The 24,881-nt window shown below is 35.1% G+C and overlaps 1 protein-coding gene across 2 annotated transcripts in view; it reads right to left on the bottom strand.

Moving 5' to 3' along the window:
• Positions 1-24,881, bottom strand: part of IL1RAPL1 (interleukin 1 receptor accessory protein like 1) — a 678,979-nt gene that overhangs the window by 237,471 nt on the left and 416,627 nt on the right. For both annotated transcript variants that reach the window (XM_066176970.1, XM_066176971.1), the window contains 2 exons: positions 24,220-24,406; positions 22,970-23,123 (listed from right to left, as the gene is read on the bottom strand). In XM_066176970.1, coding sequence (XP_066033067.1) covers positions 22,970-23,123; positions 24,220-24,406 — 341 coding nt within the window. The remainder of the gene's footprint in view (positions 1-22,969; positions 23,124-24,219; positions 24,407-24,881) is intronic.

Here is a 24,881-nt window from a genome sequence, read left to right as displayed (position 1 = left end):
ACTCCTCCATCACCTTCTTTATGGATCAAATATTCCATCCCATGCAAATAAGCACAGGAAAGGAAAATAGTGATGAGAGAGATTAATCTGAGCACCACTTTTAACACCACCTTGATTTTTAAACCTTCTGAGCTTCCTAAAAGTCTGCGTGTTTTGGTACTGTTTACAGTTTTGTAGCCAGAAAACACTGAGAGATATGGTGTTACAGTCTGAAAATATGATCAGTTCAAGGTGGTGAGAAAATATCAATTCACTCCTCCCAGCCATATTAAGTCAGCAGCAAAACTAATATAAGAAATTTATTAAAAGTGTCAAAAAGTAAAATATGTCAGATTTTTAATCCTTGAAACTCTTACTATTGCCCCTAAATTTATTTAGAAGTTTAGATTTAAAGTTTCCATTACAGAAATTCTCCAGTATTAGTTGCACCAAGTAACATATTTTATAGGCATCAGTGTTTCATTTTCAGACATAAGTCTAACTCTATTCACTGAGTTGTTAATGAGGTTAACATACATATTACTAGATGGGAGTATTTCCTATTAGCATTCTCCTCATCCTAATTGTGCTGTACAACAGTGGCGAAGGAAATTGTTGATCAGTTTCAAATCCTGGCCTAACATGTTCTTTCTGAGTAGTCACTTTATATGACAAGATGTTTGTAATTATGTGATCAAGTTCTAATTTCTGTGTGCCATGGCACCTCTACATGAGAAGTGCATGCCCTACATCTTTCCAGGGTGTTAGCATAATTATTTTACACTGGTAAAGATTCAAGCATGACAGTAAGGGTAGAGTGGAAGAATCTGATCAAATAGAAAATCTTGCTCTAGTTTTACCAGATGCTGGACCTCTTTAGCCTTGCTAAATGACAACTATGCATTGGTCATTTTTTACTGAACAAAAAAAAAAGGTGCTTCACTTTTCTTCATTTGATGATGAATAATGTGAAATCTTTTCATGCGAACAATTGAAAGCTTATTTTGTGGATTTGGATATTCAGGTACCTGAATAATTTGCTATGAGTAACTTGGTATTTAGTTTGCTGTCCTACTGATTTCTGGATTGGGAGAAACAGAGAAAAAAGGGTTAGATGAAAAAGTGATGATTTTTGAGAAAGATTATGTATCTTTTGGCGTATCTGATATATCTGATAGAGAACATTGTCACTTAGTATTTATGTTGCAGAACTTGCAAGAGACGTCAACACACGGTAAAAAAGAAAAGGACAATCTAAAGAGAAATATTGTCTGAAAAGCAAGAAAATGAAAGCTCAGTTGTGTCCTCTTTTCAAAGGAAAATGAAGGTACACATAAGGTAAATGTCAGAATGAAAAACGGTAGTAGAAAGCTGAGAGCACCTGAGCATACCAGCCACGAGTCTGCCCTTTATCTCATCTGTAACAGTTCAGCTGTCACCAGTTCTAAGTAACTGGTGGTTTCTGCTGACGCTGCGTGGACAGAATCTTATTGGAAGTCCGGAAGCTGAGGATTTTGGGCTTTCTGTGCTAACGGGCACTGACCCTCAAGCAAGCACTACATTTGACCTGAGGTCGTGGAACAGGTTTCCAAAGTTGAGTGGTGGCACTGGGATTGTGGGTGTGTAGTTTGAATGGAGGTGTGTAATGTCACAGGGTGTATGACTTAGAATTTAAGGTTTTGGTATATAGTAATGCATATGGAGGATTTAGGGTGTTGGATAAGTTCTTCTTCTTTCACCTTCTTTTTCATGGTTTTGAGTGGGTTTTTTTGTAACTGGGTGAAAAGGTCTGCATTACGAACATAGGGTGGTTGGTTATTGGGTTAAAAGTATAAATAATATAGGTGTCATCTCATTATTGGATAATAAGTGCTTAAAAGACTTGAAAAGAGTTAGAGACTGAGCCACTTTCTACCCTGTTACCTAGAACTCACAACTTGTGAGACTGTGCTACAGATAAGGATTAATAAACAACTGAGTCTGAACAAGAAAACTGCATCTCTGGAGTATTAATCCCTGCTCAAACAGAAAAAAAGCTAAGATAAAAACCCCACAGAATCTCACCAACCACAGTCATGGGAAGTGAATACAGTCTGCCTTAATGAAATAAGCAAGAAACCGAGACATCTGTGTGAATCAGCCCATCACTGACTGTCGCAAGAGCCCAGCTCAGATTAATCACTGGTGTTTTAAACAGGTGAGACAAAGTTACATACTGATCACCGCCACATATATTATCTGTGTTTGTCTGTACTTTTGTGAAATTCATTTCATCTGAGGGCCTTCAAGATAACTTCAGACTTTGAGAGTATATCTAGGTGACTGCCTTACACAACTGGTATTTTAAATTGGTCACTATTTTATGCTTAAACTTCTGGGGCTGTAAAATAAATAAACCCTCTAAGTAAAGCTGGGAATAAATATTGACAGGTTGAAGAACTCCAAAGCAGCCAAACAAAGCCTGACTTTACATCCTTTCTGAGCAACTTAAAATCCCAGGGTGCAGAATTTTTGAGACCTGGTTTGTAACTCTGAGAATTATGAAGTATTTTCATTGGTTTGAGCATTCTTTGCATTACTGTTTAGTTGGAGGATTGAAATCATATACTTTGAGATTTGAGAACCGGAATATTCAACAGCATAACAACTGCATCTTTTGGAACCCTCTCTGATAAAACTGTTAAAGCAGCTTTGTTCTTGGTTTTCAGCACTGTAACATAGAATAGAATCAGTCACTAACTACTAGCAGAAAAAAGTTTCAAACCAAGTAAAAAATACCATTTTTCACACAATGCTTAATTACAAGAGTTGAATTTCTTCCTGCAAGATCTTGTGGAGTCTTTAAAGGTACACAGAAGTGTAAAAAAAAGTAAAATGGAGTTTGGAAAAAGATAGCAGTGGAAAAATTCCCTGAAATCCAAGTAAGAGAAGACTGAAAGGTATTCTTGGGAAATGTCATGGTCATGACATTCAGATCTTTCATTTCTCCTGATGTAACTACTGTAGATCAAATGTGAAGATATGGATTCTTTCAGGGTGGAACTAGTACCTTTAACAAGAGCTTCTGAAAAGTTCTGTAATTAAATCCCAGAATCCTCTAACTGAAAACCATTTCCCAAGACTAAAAATAAGAAGAAAACTTCTTTCCACGAGCTAGAGTACATGATAAAAGGGCTTTTAAATATTAAATGATATATGCAACCAATAATAAACTTATTCTGTATGAATATGTGCCCTCTTTAAATTTCTCAGCATTTGCCTTCGATGCAGAATTCACTAGCTACTTCATTTGTCTAAGAGAAAACATAAATACACACAGTAACTACTCTCTTATTACTTCAATGAAAAATTCATGTCTTAGGCTACAAATCTATGTTTTGTTCACTTGGTCTGCTATCTATTGGGAAATTAGTGTTGCAATTCTGCTTTTTGAAATTATTTGGATGTTCAGGGAGAGAGAGAGAACATGAAGGAAAGCTGATTATTCATTTTGTTTTACATACATTTAATCCAAAACTACTTGTGTATGCTATTTGTTTATAGCTCTAAGAGCAGTACCCCTGGTCAATTGTATCAGCTTTAAGATTAAATCACTTCTTATTTAGTTACAACTGCAACACAGTAGCAACAAAACTTTTTTTCCTTTTTTCTTTTTTTTCTTTTTTTTTCTTTTAATTCAAAGTATCCAAAATTATTCAAATACTCTTATATATGCAAAAAACACAGCAATCAGGATATCTGTCTATCAAGAAAGTGATAAATGTGATAAAACCTCAGAAAAGGTTACCAAATAAATTAAATTCCTTTACACGCTTTTAAGTTAGAGAAATTAATATGCCAAGAAAACTTTGTACAAAGATAAAACAAAATCTTCAAGAAGTTTTTGGCATTACTGAACTATTATCTTAGTAATAATTATATATTTGGGTTTGCAAAAGAATGTATTGGGTCTGTAAGTCATGTCACACCTACTCTTCTGGAAACTACTAATTTAATAAAGATATTCAGCATTAAGATATATTCATTTTTATCCTATAAATTACTTATTTAAAAGCAAAAGTTGGTCTAGTTTTGTTGTATTTTTTCTTTCATTACTTTGTGCACTCCTACCATTTCAAATGCAGAACACATATCCATGTGCATCCACTTCAATAAATCTTAATGTACCCTTTGGTTCTGATTTAACTAAGAGATGAGACTGGATGACAACTGGAGAAATGAGGAATGTAAAAAAGATGAATATAGAAAGCACATCATAAACAGAAATATCATGCACCATTAAAAGTTACTCAAAAACTGAATTTCAGCAACAACCCAAAGTGATGTCAGCTATTGGCAGCAGACTGTGGTAACTGGGACCTCCAGTCAGCTGGATCATAGATGGATTTCCCCAGAGAGAATCAAGATATGCTGTAAGTACCTGATAGATGCAAACATAAAGCAGTTCCAGTGCCAACTAAAACAGTCTCACATCAATACAAACCTTTAAAGACTCTTTTGCATGAATAATATCTTTTTCTAGAGGATGTTTATTGAAGAGTGGAGTTCCTGATGGACAGAAATGCCTCATAAAGGAAGCTGGAAACTGTAGCATGGATATCAATTTAAAAAAGCAGTTTATGAGAATTTTTCCCTCCCTTCCTACAGCCAAACCTGATCTAAAATCATAATTGGGCCTAGGGCTCATTATGCTTCGGACAACAATTCTGACACATACTGGGTACTAATGTCAGTGTTTATAAGGAGACAATTAGTCGTGTCAGTGAGGTGTGACTTGCCAAACCACAGCCCTACTGCCTAAAATTGACTTTTCTTCCATAAAGTATGATACTATCACCAATGTACATTCATCTGAGGGGCAGTATCTTTCAGTTCTTTTCAGAGAGGAAACACTCTACTGACCTCCACCTCTCACTATGAAGAAAGGACCATCATTTCTCAGGTCCTGTGAAATAGTAATACAGACTTTTGTCAAAGGGGCCTTTAATGTCATCCTATATTTATCAGTATCCATTTCTCTTCTTTGAGAATACAGCTAAGATTATACACAAATTTGTGCACCTTCCCCCCCCCCCCTTTCTTGATCTCTGTCATTATTACTTTACCATGTATATCTCAAAGACAGAAATTAGAAAAGAGACTGCTTAGAAAACACTCTGGATAGTTTTCTGATAAAAGCATTAGCTCAAATTCAAAAAGATTTTTAAAAGAAAGAACAAACACAAACAAAAAACAACCAAACAAAACATCCCCGAACAAAAAATCCAACAAACTTTCCTGGAAATTCTGTGTTAAAGATTATTTTTAGAAACAGTTTCAGCAATAGATAATATCTCTATGTCAGCTGCAGCCTACCATATTAAAAAAGCTTTTGCCTATCTGAGACCTGTTTTAAATGTCAAATGCAGAGGAAATATCCCTCCTACCTCCAAGCAGTTGCTTCTGGTAGTGATTTCCACAGTTAATGACATTTATTTCAATGTTTGCATAGGGAGCAGAAATAGAAATATTTATCCTTTAAGGAACAGAAGTGTTAAAGAAAATGCATTAACCCAAATTTCTTATTTTCTTCTTTTCCCTCTGTCATTCGATTTTGTTGCTTTTTAAATTTTTTTTGGCTAAAAAAACAGGAAGATTTGAAAATGGCTAAAAGATAAGCTGTTTTGAAAGAATAGGACTGTCATTCTAAGGCTATTTTGTTGCAGTCTCTTTCCAAAGTAATTATTTTTTGTTGATTAATCAACTCACACAACATTTTAAAAAGCTTATGTATTTAAGAATTGAGAAGCAAATTAAAAAAGATCAGCCCCTTTTTCAAGGCAATGGAGTGCTACTCCAGTTTTATTATATTCTGGTCCTTCAGGTGAACACAGTTCTCATTTGATTCATGCAATTTATTTCAGTGAAATCATAAGAGAGTGGAGCAAAACAATTTTATTCTCATGATTCTTATTTTTCTGGGAGGTCAGTCTAAACAAGGCAGCAGTGCTGTAGTGAAGGGAATCACTGGAACAAACTGAATATTTATAGTTTATATGCCAAAGGTGAGAATTGTTGACAATTAGAAATAGCAACCAAGAGCCCAATGTACCACAGCTAGCACCAGAGATGACCAGGAAAGACACAGTCGTCAGTTTTGGTCAAAATTAGGGAAAAAAAACTATGTTCATAGGAATTATGTTTCAGGTCTGAACAGGGTATTATTATTATTCTCACTTCCTCATATCATGTGCATACCTGTGTATACACACACATGGTTCTATGAATGTTATGCCAATTTTCCACTTCATAAGGTACTTAGTTCCTTGATAAGCAAGAGTCAGAGAGGAAAGGTTTACATGGAAAAAGTCAGAGTTTCAAGACAGCTTAGTCCTGTTCCACGGGTATTTTTTTTGTTCCAAAGCAGCACTAATGGCAGAGAGGGACATCTAACACTAAGACTTAACGTCCTGGGGAAGCAGAATGTCAGTCCCATTTGACCCACCTTTTCACTGCTGTGTGAGGGGAACGAATGTAATTCTTAAAATGGTCTGGGAGCCATTGAGGGGCTAATGAAAGTTTTCCATGAAAGATGATAATCCAGGATGGAACTTTAGCCTGCATTATTATCCAGACAATACCTATTGGGTAAATAAAGTCCCAACTACCTATTCTGTAGCTCTCCATGTTTCACAGGTGTATTTTTCTGTGTCCGTAATTATGAAACTCAGAGCAGAATCAATTCAAAACTTTTTTTTTTTTTTTAATAGCTAGTTTAACTTAAAAAGAAAACCAAACAAGTCTTTCTATATATCATTCAGGGTGACTGATGCATTCTTCTGATGTCCAGATGCTGTTCAGCTCATAATAAAATTATGCCAAACTGGAACTACAGAATCTGAAGTGAATATCTGAAGACTTTTCTGTCCCTCAGAATGTGATCAGAAGAGTTTGTGAGTGAGAAGGCAAGCACACAAAGCATTGCATGCCTCTATTTATAATAAAGAAATTGAAAAATGTGTTTGAGAACATTTTCTGCATTTAACTGAGTACAAAGCTAAAGATTGGTCTCAGCACTGCCACTTCCAACCTAACTTCAACTTACTAGAAAAATCTAGATTAGCCAGCAATGAGCAGCTCTTACCTGCCAACACCTCTCCAGGAGGTTTGACAGTCACAAGCAATCATGTACTGTGCAGTTTACACTGCCAGTTTGGTATGTTGCCTGGTTTAGAAACACTGGAAACTTCAGACAGAAAAAACAATTACCAAGTGGATGCTGCTGGAAAGCATTTCACACAGCTTACCTTCAAGGAGCAGGGCTGTGGGCAGCCTCAGATCCTGGCTTTCAGAGCAAAATTCAGTGTTTAATTTTGCAGCAGTTTTAATGAGATAGGAGCTTTAGAAGTGCAATGCAGCCATGGACTTAAAGGCAATGGCTTGAAATTTGAGCAGGATGCTGACAGCAGAGTGTAAATGTTCTGCTTTACTTTCACATTTTGGGATAGGCAGAACGGGCTATCACTAACATCTTCTGTTTGCTTGTGGGGTTCTGTTTGTTTGTTTTGAGGTAATACTGCCTTTCAGAGTGCAAATACTGATTTTTACCCTGTGAATTGCTCTTTGAAAAAAGGTATCTACAATTTAAGCAAAACTACGTACAATTTAATGAGTTTCATACCATTAAAATATATACATAACCACACTGGTCTCATGACAACTATCTCCAACTACATTTTAAACCCCCAAATTATTATTTGAAGTTAGGAAAGTATTCTGAGAATAACAAGTGAAGTCTGGGATCCAGATGGAGCAATGATGAATTTCAAATGCAAAGAGCAAAGAATCACCTTTTCAGGCTATTGTCAAGAGTTAGTGCACACACTAATACTGATACCTACAGTCAGCTGCTGAACTATGTGGCTGCAAAACATGGCTGATCTGAAGGAATCTTGTAGTGACATAAGAGAATTCCACAGCTATTTTCATAGAATCACAGCATCACAGGATTTTTTAGGTTTGAAAAGATCCTTAAGTTCATCAAGTCCAACTGCTAAAAACATTGTTAAACAAATATTAAAGCTGACACACTGCACAAGCTGAGCAGAATACATCACAGTCCTTCAACACAAAAGTCTGCAGTTTAGAAAAACTGTGGCTGATCCCCAGTCAGACCACAATCTGGGAGTAATTTGGGCATCACCTTAAATAGGGATCAATATATCTAAATTAAATTCTAACCCAGGTAATGCAATTTTCTTGTTTTCTGTGTGAAAAGAAAACAAAAAAAACCCAAAAAAGCCCAAAAAAACCCCCCCAAAAAACCCCCCAAAACAAACAAACAAACAAAAAAACCCAAACCAAAACAAACAAAAAAAACCCAACAAAAAACCAAACAAACAAACAAAAAAGGAAGCAAAAAAAAAAAAAAAAAAAAAAAAAAACCAAAAAACCCTTCCAATTTGAGTCTAGGCAACACTTCAGTAAACATCTCTATTTGTCATTCAGGAGTTATCTTTTCCATTTCTATATCAGCTACAGGCAAAATATTGAAAGCTGTCTAGAAACCAGAGAGAGATCATTTAATTCCAAATGAAGTTATTTATCCTGAGTAGCAAAGAATCATCATGTTGTGAACAAAATTCTTTATCTACAAACCCGAGCAGAGTGATTTCTTCATCCTCCCTGTCCTCCAATGTACTTTTGGGGCTCTGCCTAACAGTGAGGCTAGTAGTGCAACCTCCAAAACCATTCAAGTCTCATCTTCTCTGAGATGACCAAAGGGGGCGTCAATTAATTCTGACTGTAATGGCATTTTCTATGATGTAGACATTGTCAGACAGGAATCACAATGAGATATGCTTGTTAATTTATAAACAGGAATTTAGTGTCTTTTTGTCCCTCTTCTCACCAATCTATTACAGATGACTGAGAGATTAAAAGAGATTTTGAGCTCTAAGTGCTTCAATTAATCAGTAGTGAAACTAAAGTTCTTTTTTAAGTATCTCCAAACCTGGAACTGTGAACACACCCAAAAAGCTCCTGCCTATGACTGCTCTTGTAATGCAGTATTGCAGTATCTGTTTAGAATGTGGTTTTATTTTGTTGGTAAACCTGTTTTTCAGGAATGACTGCCAGACAGGGGTGACATTTCACCGGCTCCAGCAGTGTTACAAAAATCATCATATGACAGAACTACTATGCAAGTAGCAAAATTAGGTCATTCAGAAAAAAAGACTTTGTGATCTTTCAGGCAGCACATCCTAATAGTTAATTCCCACTAGTACAACTAAGAGTTTTTGAGCTGCATTTGCTGCAATATCTGCCTTCTCTAACATTTCTTCCTCTCAAATTTCTTCCTTTCCACACAGTCTAAGTTCTCATTGGTTTTTTTTTTTTCATTTACTTATGCATTCATATTTCATGGACCATTAAGACTTGGCTCATGACTCTGAAAAAAAAAAAAAAAAAGAGATTCTAAATAATTTTAGTTCATTTTTCCTGGTGTATCAGGCAGAGATAAATCTTCCAGAAAGAAAACAAGGGAATAGCAAGCAGGTTTTAAAGGCTTGATTTCTAATCATTCTAAGCATTCACTTACAGATGACATATGAAAAAAAGATTAGAAGAATTCTAAATGCTTGTCTAGTTGTCACACTGCCTCAGACTCACAATTTCAATATTTACAGCCTGCACTCTAACCTGTTTAACAATGCTTGGTGAAGTTCCAGGCACATGGATCAAGTCTCAAATGATGATCAAGGTTATTTGAAAACAATTTGGTATGTGGATGCAAAAGTCCCACGTTAAATTTAGCAGACAAAATTAAAAGCATTTCTGATTTTTCCTAGCTAAAGTGTTCTGCTTTCACTCAGTGCAGCAAGAGGAGGAGGGCTTACTTTCTGGCAGCAACAGATTATCTGTATAATAAAGCCATATTAAACATTCTTTTAGTCTTTTTAAAACCTACACTAATATTCTTCATGCATTTATATTTCAGTATTGTTTACCGTTTGTGCATAAGATGCAGAGATTTCTCTCAAATGTCTGTATAGGTAGCTAACATAATCTTAGGGAGGGAGAAAAATAGGTTTATATATTTGACAGTGTTGTTTACTTTGCTATAATACCATTTCTAGAATAAAAGCAACTAAGCCAGTAAAGGAACATCTTGCAGTGGATTACGTAGTAATAGCTTTAAAGGCAATTTGGAGCCTCTCACTTTCTATATTTCTTAGAATGAGCACAGCAGTTATAAAGGTTTTCAAACAAGAAAAGGCTGCATGCTGCAGCTGAAGTATTTCATGATGACAGGTAAAGGCAAAGCTGACAGGTAAAGGCAAAGCTCCTCAGCGTATTTCATATAAATTCTAAAACGATTTTGAGAACTACAGTTTGGAGGGGGAGAGAGAAATCATGTTTTTTTAAACAAGTAAATGATGTCTGGCTGTGCTTTCGGCTGATATTTTCACTGTATCATTCTATACAAAGTTGGGCAGCAAACTTTCATGAAAGCACCATTTCAATGAGATTCAGGTGGGGTCCATTCATCACCAGCTAATACACACAGATATATATATTGCAAAAATTTAACTAAATATCCATCACCTTTGAACTTCTCACTAGTTAGAATCTAAATACTTTTAGCCTAAACTGAACAAATTTAACAATAGTTATACAGCCTGTTGGTACATAAATGATAAATTAAAAACCTTATATAACCTCATTTTTTAACAGAAATTGGAAACAAAATTCAGTGTGATAGCTATTACAATCCTAATGATATAGTGATATTCAATTTTAAAAATACATTTAATAGTTTAAAAAGTGACAAATACTGTCTACTACACCTGTAGCAGTATTTTACCCTTCCCAATTATTCATATCTTTAATTACTTTTCACAGTGGTTTGTCTTGTTTTTCTCTCCCTCTGCTATTTCTTTTTATAAATCACTTGTACAGAGTGAAAAGAAATCTAAGCATATTCGTTCCACTTCTATTGTTTTCTTTAATGGAATGTCAACAACTATTGTAGTTTTGAAAAGCTGCATTGTACCATGGACTGTTGAAGCCAACAGCGGGTTTTAAAAGCTGTGATTATAACAGCCATTCATGATGACAGATACAACTGTATTCATTTAATATATTCAGAACTTCTGACTACCTCACCAGTCTTTAGTGTCAATACTATCTTGTGAAAAATGCTACAGATTCCCACAGAAGAGAAAAATCATAGTCACATTTACACTGCGCTTCCTGTAGAAAAAAATAAATCACTGTCTTCTCTACATGTATTTTTCCCATCTCTATTGGTGGGAGCCTCTTACTCCTTCTATATTTGCACATTCATTTTCTCCCATACATCACAAATCTTTAAGGGGGTGTTGTTGCAGTCTTCCCAGGCTCCCATTGCACAGTAGAAAGGAATATACATGTCTTAAACAAATGCTCTACCGACAGTTATTCTACTGCCTTGATTTGAATTCACAGCTACTCTTCTCCTGCACCCAGCAAAACTGCCATCTTATCTTTTCTCAAAATCCTTTACAAACTGCAGGTTTAGCACTGGCTTATCTTCTCTTTTAATGGATGAAATTGCAGAAAACAGGGTTTTTTCCATCCTAACTTGCTGACAGTGCTGTAAGGCTTCTAAAAACAATAAATACCCTTTTTCTACACATGTTGAAGATACAATCCACATCCTAAAAACTTCAGTCAGTTCAGTTCAGTCAGTTTAACTAAATGTTATCAATTGCTATAAAAAACAAGAATTAAGACCACCTCCAATTCAGTTTTTGAATCAGAATTACATTGCTTACTCTACTCATTTTATTTACTCTTCCATAATATACATGAGCAGGAACTATAAGGACCTTCCACACATGTAGTTATTCATTCTGCAACAATTAACTTATTAAAAAAACTCTCCTTTCTGCGCACAAAATCCTTTTAAAATACCAAAAGTAACTTTGTCATTTTTCTGTTGACCCTGTATACTATTTTTAATCAAGTTAATGCAAATTTTCTGCCCTTTGATACTCTGAAGCACTCAGTTTAATAAGGGAACCAGATCAGCTGTCATGTTTTGTTAGAGGAGTGACTTTGCCATACATTCAAAAATGGAAAGAAAACTTTCAAGTCATGAAAGTCTTTTGATTTGGCCTGTAAGGCCCAATGTGCCCCCCCCCTCCCCTAAATTCTATTGCTTGGGTTAGTTTTCTTTTTTAATAAAGTAGCAGTTTTAAGAACTGCTGTTTTCAAAAGACAGATCATAAAAAACAACGACAGTTATCATGCCTTTCGGAACTATTAAGTAAAAACAGGACTCTGTGCTTGTATTTATAATATTCTATTCCAATTTATATATACTATAGACAAGACACCCACAGTGCTTTATGCTTTCTGCCCACCCCTTGCGGGCACTCCTACCTGTACGTCTTTCTGAGCGAAGCTTATAAATCCTTGTTCTCTCAGCTTTATGTGATTATCAAAACTACCATGACAGATCACAAAGATGCTTTTGAACCTTATAGACAAGACACCTGGAGCAGAACAGTACAGACATTAGCTTTTGAAAATATGAGATGTAATCTGCCAACTACCATTTATAATATATTGGAATAAGACATTACAGAACACATGCAAAAGCATTTTGAAATGTCATAGACTTTTCAAAAGCCAGACTAGGTCTTTCAAACATCTTTCTTCAGTCTTTTGAGCCTCTCTTAGTAAGAGAAATAGCTGCATAGGACTATTTCCTATTAAGTGTAGATGTTATATTTCTCTGGGGAAAGTTTTTCCCCCCAAGACCCCTAATGCCTGTAACCATATGGTTTGACCTTTCCTTCCTTTCTTGACCTAATTGGCTGAGTGCCAGCCATCCTCCCAGAGTGGGAGACTAGATAAGACCCCTGTACTTCCTTGTTCCTCCTCCTGCCCCTGGAACCCTTCGAGAATAAACACTTTGGAATAATCCTGGGGTAAGAGCCTCTTTTGGAACCTTTTGTCCTGTCCCTCCGAGATAACCCTCCAAAGCCTCTCAAGAGATAGTCCCAGGGGGAGGATGCAGGGGGAAATTTACATGTAGAGCTTTTTATTTGTGCATGAGAGAGGGAAAAAATAAATGGTTTTCCTGTTTTGATCACATAATCTCCACTGAATGTCATATTATCTACATTTTGCAAGTGTCTTTTCTTCCTAAATCTCTGTTCCTGCCCTCCAAATCATCCTAATAAACTGTCACAGCTCAAATGTAAGCAAAAAGTCTAGATATTGCTAGCTGTATGAAAATGACGAACAGGTCACCTAGATTTAAGTTTTCATTTTTCCTGGTGGTGTCAGAGTAGCTCCTCAGAAAACTGAATTTACTCCTAAAAGTCTAGATATTAAATTAAAAAAATAAAAATTCATATCCAACCTACACAAAGAGTGAGCCTATTTCTATTTAAATTAGCTTATCACAATGCATTTTTTGCCCTTTGCCTAGTTTATTCATGAATGACTTTTTGAATTCTTAACGTTAGCTCAAAAATTCAGAAAAACTAATGGAATTGTTTTGGAAGAAGAAAACACCTGAAAATTCAAAATAGGATGTCAGCAATGCTCTGTCACTGCATGGAGGGGTGGCTGCTGGGCTGGAGGCTGTGGCCAGGTGGGAAAGTGCTTTGTCACCACAGGAGCAGTGGCCCCTGCTGCCTCCATGTCCAGGGATAATTTTTGTGCTGCCTTTCTTACCAAGGCTTGGCTGAGTTTTGCCCAGAGTGGGATGAGTGGTTTGCTGGAGGGCAGGAGCAACCAGAGCAGTGTTTGTGGGGTGTCAGCATGGCCCCTAGAGGGCACCTCCTGGTGCTGCACATCTCAGATGTGACATCAAGACCCAAAATGCGTCACTGGTTTGTGCGTTCATGAGGCAGGCTGGGAAAAGAGGTTTTGAGAGAGAATGGCTTGGGCCCCTGAAATCAGAATCAGAATCACTAGGTTGGAAGACACCTCCAGGATCATCACGTCAAACCCAACCCTAACCTCATCTAAACCATGGAACCAAGTGCCACATCTAGTCTTTTCTTAAACAGAAAGAAAAGACCATTCCAATATTTTTATTACCCTGTCTGTAAAAAACATTTTCCTGATATCCAGCCTATGTTTCCCTAGCACAGCTTGGACTGTGTCCTCTCATTCTGTCAGTTGCTGCCTGACACAACTGAGGGCCAATTACCAACCCCAAAATACAAAGGTAGGAACATTTCAGTGAAAATGCAGAGTCAGAGGGGGTAATATTTTAGGGCAGGCACAGCATAGGATGCCAGAAGGCAGCTGGTGCTTGGACTCTAGTGCCAGGCTCAAAGCTGGGTAGGAACCAGATGTTCATGGCAAGTTGTACTTCTCTGTTGGACTGCATGGAAGGGGCAAGGTTTCCTGGCAGAGTTCTACAAGAAAACAAAAAATCACTTCTATCCTCAGTTCTTTACCCACCTGGGCATTAAAGACTATTGATAGGAACATAAAAAATGCCCTGTTAGAAGATATGTGTAAGTACTGAACAGAAATAGGAGCTTAAAATAAATTTACCATCTGTACACTGAAGCATCGTAATCCACCTACTTTCTAATAAAACATTTATTCTGTTTACTGCAGCTCTCAAACCAAAACCTTTGTTTTCAGAGGACTCATTTTTCTTTATGCTTAAGTCACATTGAATTGAGAATAGTGAAGTATAAAAGGAAAGCTTCCAGTTGTCTTGTAGTCACAACCATCACTTTCAAATAAAGCACAGAATGAAAAAGGGAAACTCGGTGTTACATGTGAAGCACAATTCATTCTAACTGCCAAAATTAATCAAAACAGCATTATTTTAATAAAAAACCCTATACTTATTTTGCACACTTCAACTAGCTTAAAGAAATTCATGCTGTGATTCCATCCTAAGAAAACTTAAATACCATGAAAAATAATAACAGTAATCTTGCTTTAGACATATCAAGGTAAAAGCAACATATTTTATTAGACCAACTGGTATATTAAGCCCCTGAGATTTAAAGACAGCTGTGTACACCCAAAAGCTTGAACTTTTTTTTTCCCTCAGCTGCACATTTTGTTTAAAAAAAAAAAATATTTCTACTACAGATTTGCACTTGTCTGCTTTGAAAAGCAGACATGAATCTTAGCGCTTGTTTTATAACAAGAAAATATTGTGGAGAGCCAGCTTGCCATTTCCAAAGGTTATAACCATAACAACTGTGCAAACTTAAAGTAGGATTCATGTGATTTAGATGCCTATATTATAAATCTACATTTGACTTTGTCAACTGAAGCCCTTGGATAGTCAAGAGATGGAAGAGGAATTCTGTAAAACTCAGCTCATCTGACGTTCAACGCCTTGGCAAAAAGAGGATATCAGTCACGCCATGGAATTTCCAGGAAGATCAGCCAGCTCATATGCCAGTGAGTGTTAATATTAAAGTTAGGTGAAAGGAATCTTACCTCTAGGGAGAAAACTCACACAAGAGATCACGTACTCACCAATAATAAACTTTCCACAACTTGAGTAAAATTGCACTGTGGGACTAGTGGCTCCACAAGGGGCTTGTTAAGGGCTGGGAATGTTCATTGTCATATCGAGTGTCTGGAGAAATATAATCCTCTTGCTAAACATGGGAAGAATGCAGTGAGGTGAAACAGAATTATTTAGAAGAGGAGAAAACTCACAGGCATCTTTCTACTCTTGTTCTTCCTTCTTCACTTTGTGTAAAGAATGTGGAGGAAATTCATTGATTTATATCACTGCTCAGTCATATTTCTATGAGGTTATACCTAATATTTTTAAATTAATCCAGTTCTGCGTGTGAACATAATACTCCAAAGCAAAAAATGCATTAAAGAAATGGGAAAATGCCATTGCTGGTTCCAATTTCTTTTTCATATTCAAACAGTTACTGTGTGTTATCACGTTCACACAGGAAAAAAACCAACCAACCAAACAACAACAACAACAAAAAAAAAAAAAAAAAAAAAAACAAAAAAAAACAAAAAAAAAAAAACCCTGGTGAAATTGTTTTCCTGTATTAAGATCTCGCATAGATAAATAAAGCATCAGAAGTTAAATTATTATACAATTTTGTTTTAGTAATTTCTATTCCCTTTAACATATCTTTATTTTTTAAACTTTTCAGATAAAGTACAACAGCATAAAAAAAGCCTTTTTTTTTTCCTTGGGCAGTGGTGAAGGGGAGATGACAACGCTTCTGAGGATGTCAATACTCTTTAAAAGTTACTCTTTTAATATAGAGAAATATTTATTAGATAGGTTTTGAGGCTACTATTCTGTTAACGCAGGTTCCCATGTGATATTGCTGCAGTTAAAATGAGGTGTCTTTCCTTTTCTTCTGTAAACAAAAAATTTCTGCTTCTAAAAACAATTACAATGACTTCAGGTACATGTATTGTCCAGAATTTCTCTCTGAACATATGTATTACCAATAAAATTTTGCTTAGTAGCTCTGAATTTAGAACTTGTCTAAACCACTTGAAAGACACTGAAAGAATAGTAAAATGCTCTCCATTTTAAACCTAAATATTCAGTTAGTCCAATTATGTGTAGACTTTTTAAGAATCTGTACAGATTGTTTTCAGGATGGGGGCAATGCAAGGTCCATATGATATTGTACTGGTACATTTTATACTCTGATTTATTAACGTACCATCTTGGAAGACTCCCCTGTACATATAAATTATCTAAAGCATAATTATCTAAATATAAGAAAAGCTTTGGAGATGCCAAATGCTCAGTTAGGACAGTATTGGTGGATTTAACATATTCTAGGGGAACATAAATTATTGCTGATTCCATAGCAATAATGTGAAACATTAATATTCAATGTAATTTATCTACTTTTTAAAAGGCTGTTTGACAAGCATCTTGGGTGCCTTAACAACAGATTTATTTAATTTTGTGAGATATTGAACTACAAGTGTACATGTCTTTTATGTCTTTAGCAGTCACTAACATAATTTCGTGATAAACTTTTGTCTGCAAATTATTTCTCTGTGTAGAATGTAGTTCATCTTAAAAACCTCAGTACATTAAACTGAAACATTATATACATAATGAAACAATCATCCTGGTAACTACATGCACTCACATTGTTTTTATTTCAATATTCTCATATGACTCATGAAGAAAGGGAAATTGACTCACACAAACAAACTTCCATTTCGGAAAGGTCATTTTCCCATTTTTTTTTCCCCCTCACCTGATATAAAAACAAAACTTGTTTGGAGTTATTATTTTACTTTAGTCTTTAACCTTACACACAAAGCCAAAATTGAAAAAAAAAAAAAAACCCTAACATCTTCATGAAAACAACCAGTACAATTTTAAAAAGATATTAGGTTTATAATAACACTTAGAAATAGGCAAAATTGTTGTAAATTTAACAACAGTATGCACAGTAATACACTGCACTTTTGCATAATATCTAATTCAATTCTTTAAGTAGAATTCTTCATTTTGATTATGGACTAAGATTTCTTCTATTTCTTATCAATTATTGACACATCACCTAACTTTTACTGTCACTGGATTGTCCACAGGGAGAACAGGACTCCAGCAGAGGTCATGACTGTATCATCAAATACTAGTGCCCACATCCTGGAGGACTTCTGGTAAATAACAGAAAAAGAGAAGTATCCTGTGCATGAAATAGGACATTGTCCAGAATGATGAGCACATAAACACGTCACCCAAAAGGAACAAGTTATTCATCAGGTCTTATTTTAGAGAGAGGAAATTTTCCTTCCAAAGCTCATAGAGTCTGTTTTATTAAATAAGTTTTGACCACCCTGCTTTGCCTACTTCATTGAATTACTAATTAGAGGATCTTCTGTCTATCCGAAGTACGATAGGAATTATCTCTAATAATTAAAACTGTGTCTTTGTGAGCACAACAACTCAGCATATGACAAAGGAAGAAATGTCAAAAGGCCACCAGCAGCTAGGTTGAAAATGAATCTTGAATTTTTTCTCCCTTAAACTTTTGCATGTCTTTGGCTAAATTGCTGAAGCTGGTTTTCTAATTCATCATTTCAATTTATAACACAGAGTACATGACACCATCTGCACTTCCTTTGAAGTAAAATACATAAAGCTTTGCTCATTGCTGTTGTCATATAAGGCTGGTTTTGAACAACCCTCTAAACCCATTTACAATAAATATTTTAAATTAACATTTATAGAGAATATTTTATAAAACATTGACATAATGTTTTGATTATTATTACTCAAATACACAAAGGAAATTAATTTAGACCCTTGTTTTCAGGTGGATTAAAATGACTGCACAATAAAAGAAAATCACTCATTTCTAATTTACAAAAAATTAATTCATCCCACTCTTCAGCCATAAATTTGTTAAAGCTACAGGATTTTATGCATTTTAAAATTGTAGGTCAGTATTCTGAACATGCTGCTTCCATAATAAGTCTATGGTTTATATTTTATTAGTCTTTGCACAGAGTAATGGTAAATAGAACTTATATCTGAGTATGTTCTGGAATTGAATTAAATTAATGATGAACAAAAGGAATGAGAGTAAGCTCTGATAATTATTAGGATCAGCTGAATCAAGGAGTCACTGGGTACATTCAATATGGTTCATACCCGTCATTAACTTCAGAAACCAAGCAGAGTCTGTGCTAAAGCTCTAAATACTTAGAAAACAACTCTCTTTGTTCTTTAATACTTGTCCCACCTAGAACCTGCTAAAAATAAAGAGGAACATACTGATGGCAGCACCTCTCTGCTTTCTGATGCATTGAAGGAGAAAGCACAGCCCACCTGGAAGAAACTGAACCCAAATTTTTTGGGGAAAAGAAATGGTGAATATTTTGTCTTATACAGTTAAAATACAGTCCACTTAAAGCAGTCTATAAACTTCGAAGTATCTCTGTGTGTGTGTGTTTGTGTGTGTGACCCTTTCAGGTTTTTTTGTTTTGTTTTGTTTTGTTTTTTATTCACAATATATGGTGGCTAGCTGCATATAAAAGATCCACATTTTTGAGCTATGAGGCTAGGTATATAATTTAATAATAATTATTTCTTCATACTATGTATTTTTACAGTGATCTTTTCAGCTCTAAAAATACATACATACACGTAGTCATTTAAAATTTCCCATTATGCAAATGAAGACTAAATCTGTCAGAAAGCAAAGGAGACAAAAGTTATTCAACATAACCCAAACTTTAGGCAGCACTAACAGTTGACTACAGCATAACTGAATGAGAAAAATTGCACTCCTTTTTTTTTTCCTTAAAAACTCTAAAAATGAAAAAGTAATGGGTTGAAGATGGAAAAGAATAAACTGGCACTTTCAAGATTATTGCAGAAATTTGTTAAAGCAGGCTGAATTTAAATTATAAAAAATTACTCTGACAATTTATTATTCCTGTAACTTGATTGCAGACACACTGGAATCTGTAAATCTAACGTGCTCATTCCAGCAGGAGTTGTTTCCAAGGGAACTTCTCAGAGTCTAATCATTGCATAAAGAAAACAAAGGGCATCTCTGAGGAAAGGCTTCAGATTTAAGAACCAACTGATTAGTCTTGAATCCATCTGCAAGGTATGAGGTTTTCTTACTTGTGACAGAATGGTTGAAGTATTTTAATGTTTAAAACTAAAACAGAATAGGTAATGTTCCAGCTGCAAGGCTGATGTAGTCTGTTTGCTTTATGATGTTCATGATGGAGAAGTGTATATTATTGGAGTGGGAACGTGTATATTCTCTCTCAGGCACAGGCTGGGCTTCATTTGACCTGAAGGAAACCCTTGAAAAATGGAAATAGTTTGCAGATGCCTTGGTACTATAAGTAAAAAAAGCAATGTTATTAAACCTAGTATTTAAATAAAAGTATTTTTGACCCATGTTGTGCACTATGACTAAATTAACATTATACTTTTCTAATAGGATTCTTTCCCAATACCAAACACATTCTTAATTATGTCAGAGACAGCAGGTATGCTTTAATTAAAATTCCACATATAAAAGAAAACCTACTAATCTGAAGTATAAAAGTCTACAAATGACTTTGTACATTGCAGGACATTTTAGAATGTCTAATTGCATAACCACAAACCGAAAAACCTACCAATTATGCTTTTCATGTGAATATTTTGATTAGTTAAAAGTTAAAATAATCAGCATATAGTTTTTTGTTTTGCAAAACAGGGAATCTCAGAAGAATAAAGAAATTTATTCAAATTACTTAGACAATAATATTTTTCAGTGTGAGATACAGATCTTAAAAAAAAAATATTTAAGTTTCCATTAAGATCAAAGAAAAAAACTCCAAAACAACAAATAAAAATGCGAGCCATGAAATAGTTCTTACTGTATAGGTGTACCCAAGGTGGCATTGAGTGCCTATAATTTAAGATATAGGAAGGGACAATTTTTTTTCTTGTTTTTCTAAAAGGAAATTATCTTTTTCCCTGGATTAAGGGTTTTCAACTATTTTACTTAGATGAGATGGATACTGCCTATCAAGTGAGTTTGGCCTTTTGCAAAATGTGTGAATTCCCTTCTTATTTTTCAACTTTGACAAATCAGAATACGAGCCATTCCACGTTTCACTATGAGGCGCACAGATATTTAATGTGCGAAGCATGGAGGTTATAATAACAAGAATATACAAAACCAATATTGAAAAGAACATGTTTATAATTATATCCGTAGTTAGCAGTCTGTAAGAGTAGCAAGTTTCCCTAAAGGAGACAGCAATTCTGACAAAACACACTGTGTGGGAAAAAAAATCCTTAAGTGGTGACTGTCCACAGTTGCCTGGAGAGAAGTGGTGGTGAGGAACAGGTGTAATAAAAATTAGTACTGTGAGTAAATCTATCTGCCTGTTCTGTTTATTCACATAATATTACAAAGATGATATGAAGACCTACAGTACTATTAAAGGTGTTTACTAATTTGGAGGTTGTCCTTAATTCTGCTGGGATTTGCAGAGGTGGAAATTGAATAGCTCCCTCCCTACGAATTCATTCATTTTTAGCACATCAAAATCAGCCAAGTCTTTTTCTGTTTCTCTCTAGTTAAACATTAAATACTGAACTCCTACCTACACTACATGTGATGAATTTCATTTTTAAAACCATTCCTACAAATGGTAACATGAATCCAGTTCAAATCCTTTTTTTTCTTTCTCTTTTCTGTTAATCTGAGCCTGTTGAAATACTGCTGTGCAGTGGAGCACCAACCAAAGGGACAGAAGGGATCACTTAAAGATGCAGCAATTACTTACTTTTGAAATCCAGGTATCAAATATTGCAAAAGATAATTGACATTATTCTGGTATAAATCATACACTTGAAGAATCTTTATCAGATTTCTTTATCCCAGTCAATCAAACAGCGTATATGGATGTTTATTGTGAGGTTAATCACTCAACAGTAATTGTCTATCTGTACTGACCAAATAAATCAATGCTATACAACAAAGAGATCCTGGTTATTGAGTTTAAATAAGTATGATTGATTACTTGAATCTCCCAAAACAACATAAACAATATGATTTCCAGACACATTCAACAGCGGAAAATTGCATTCCCTAATTGACTATAATTTCTCTTAATGTGGAGGGAAAATGGGATACAGTGAAAGAGAAAACAAACTTTTCATCATTAAAGGAAACTGCTGCAATTCAACCTAATGCTTAACATAAGTGTGTTACTAGTTGCTGCTGTGCCTCAGATTTATAGATCAGATACAAAAGAATTATCAAGAACAACGCACATAGTTATTCTAGAAGATTTGTTTCTTGGTTTACTAGACATTTTGAAGGTGCAAGAACTTATACATGTAAACCTCTTTGTCAACTATATCTAGGTCACCTCTAATTTGCCAGGAAAATCCTCATTCTGCCCTCTTTTAGGAAATGTACTGTGAAATACACAGCATTACATAGATCATAATGTACTCCCACTGTAATCCCAGAAAAGAAAAAGCTCATTTTTTAGCTTATGTGTATGTTCAGCTATATGTTTTACATAATTTTAAAATGGAGGTTAGAGGTCTGGTGAGAAATTGAAAATTCGATGGACCATTCTTCACATTCTTCTCCCACTGTGGACATTACTATCACAGCATTTATTTTGTTTTCATTGATAATAGATTTTAAACATTGATATGGTAGTTTTAAAAGCAGGATACATTAAGTGCATCTTATGCAATTGCTGTTTGCTGAATTAGAGAGTTTATTCATGTTACATAATTACTATGTGGAACTTAATACTTCAAAATGTTTTCGAAGCCTGGATTAAATGGATTAAAAAAAATAATCAGGCTAATGTAAAATACATGAATCGGTAACCACAGTGCATGACGGTTGAGATCAGGAAGATCTTCAACTATAAACAAGAGAAAGTGGGGAGAGAACAACAGGAAAAATGCTCCTCTGCTTCATCATGTTCTGCTCAAGAACCTGTCACTCACCTGCAATGGACACTGGGTCAGAGCTACTGCTCTTGGGTTGAGGCTACAGCTGTTCTCATGCCCAAAGACAACTAGAGCTTCTGCCATGGAGTTATTGTACAGCTGTTTTTATGTCCCAAGTAATTTAATCACATGACAGAATGTGATAGACATAATGATTTTTTTCTTTCCTGTAAGATGTCAAGCTTTCTGAATTTACCTGTTCCTAGACCACACTTTCCAGTAAAAAAGGAAAAAAAAGGGAAAAAAAAAAGAAAAAAAAAAAAAAAAAAAGAAGAAAAAAAAAAAAGAAAAAAAAAAAGCTGTGCACAAGCTTTAGGAACAGAACAAAACTCAGACTTGTCAAGGTATTACAGATGCCACTGTGAAGTATTCAGGACAGTTTTAATGAACCATTCATACCTAAGCACACAGCAAAGTTGTGTGCAAATTGTATGACTCAGAAACATACAACTTGAACCACAATATTCAGTGGGGGTTTTTTTAATGTAAGCGATAGAAAGAGCCTTTAATTACCTGTAACTGTCAACTCCGTCGTTCTTCTCACAACAAAGAATCCATATTTTAGCTCACAAGTGTAATTTCCAATGTCATCCTCTCTAACTTCCCGAATGACAAGAGTGTCCTTTTTAAAGACAATACTTGATCTCCACGTCTTTGACTTGCATTCCTGTTTAAAGAGAATATAAAACATCAGGGACTGTGTTTTTACACTTGAAATGGATCACTGTGGACAATGCTGCCCAAAGTCAAGGTGGCTAGGCAAGAGCCCAGGCTAACTATAAATGTATATAAACTAAATATGTAAAAATCCAGTCTATATAGATGTTGGTTAAAGCTAATTTTACCACCCAATTTGATATTTATGCCTCTGGCTATAAAGGGAGTTGATTTCTTTGGGTTTTTTTTTTTGTTTTTTCTTTTTCATTGGTTTGCTGAGTGGCTCGTATTTAATTAACTTATTTAGCATTACACTTATGTCTGCAATCTATGACTTTTATATTACCAGCAGCTCAGGTTTCAGGGGATAATTATTTTTTTTCCTTTTTAATTCAATTTTAAAAAATATAATTTAAAAAATTAAAGAAACAGAAGATGAGAATGAGGAGGAATAAGGATGCTATATATCTCTCTCTAAAACCAACTTAGAATCAAAGTTCTCTGAACTTCTAAAAGGTGCATTCTTAATCTAATAAAGTATTTTCTTACAGACACAAAATCCAAGATGAGATTCATGCAAATAGTTGGCTACATTTCTCCTAGATATGCTATCAGTTAATTTGGGCATTATCTTTCCAGGCCACAAAATTTTACTTTTTAGGTAGCACAGTCTTGTATACCATAATTAATTCTACTGCACTGCCCACAGGCAACACTACTTGCAAGAATTTGGTCCTTAAGTAATGATGTAGAAAAAACTACACAATATTTGAGTAAAGTTATTCATAAAAACAGTGAAATTATATTTGCAAATATAACCTTAAATATATATGTAGAAACTGAAGTTTTGGTAACATTTGCTGAGTTTTATGCTGCAAAATTAAGATGCTTATTTAGGTAAAGCATACATAGATATCTCATACTGTTTACTAAAGGAAGCATTTGAATTTCTTAATTGGTTCATTCTTTTCTACCATTGTTGGTTCTGCTGTCTTTTCTTGCCAAAATTAAAAACAACACAAGTTTCATAACACATTTAGATCAAGAGAATCATAAGAACATTGCGTAATACATATTTGAAGGTACAAATCTCTTGCATTCCTTACCTTATACCAGAGAATTTCAGGCTCCCTAAATGGAAACAAAAAATCCTCAATTTCAGGGCATGAGATTTCCTTGCTTTTGCTAAGTTCAGCTTTTTCAAAATATTTCATCTTTGAATTGTAGCAGAGTCCAGTGTCATTTTCACCCACCGTCAGCGAAATGGACACTTTCATACAGTAAGTTGAGTTTCTGTAATGCAATAGAAATAGAAAGAAAAGTCTAATAAGTTGGAACTGAAGTAACACACCGAGAGCCACATATTCATCAGCACTGAGTATGCCTTAAACTGGAAGTAGCAACATTTTACAGACGTTAATTAAAAAGAATCTTGTGATTAATTATAGAATGAAGGATGTTTCAGTCTAAGGCACTGCCAGTTTGTTGACCGTAACCTTCAATGCCCATACTCCCAGGACAAAATGTTCTGCACTACCTACAGATTTTATGAGCTTGTGCTCTCCCCTGAAACTTGTCACAACATCTGCTTCTGGATTTGATAAGCCAGGCAGCCAGAAACTAGGGATCTTTGTCTGCATTCCCACATTCTACTATGTGATTCAATCAGGCAAAAAAGCAAAATTGCTTGAAATGATTCTTTAATTCTTTCATTTGAGTTTCCAGGTGGGGAGCCAATGAGTGTATGAAGTTGAGTACTCCCCGGGAG

This window comes from Chamaea fasciata, unplaced genomic scaffold (assembly GCF_029207755.1).
Source record: "Chamaea fasciata isolate MVZ Bird 193981 ecotype frontalis unplaced genomic scaffold, bChaFas1.0.hap1 SCAF_2, whole genome shotgun sequence".
In the NCBI taxonomy this organism is placed as follows: Eukaryota; Metazoa; Chordata; class Aves; order Passeriformes; family Sylviidae; genus Chamaea; species Chamaea fasciata.
This window is presented reverse-complemented; position numbering and strand designations above follow the sequence as displayed.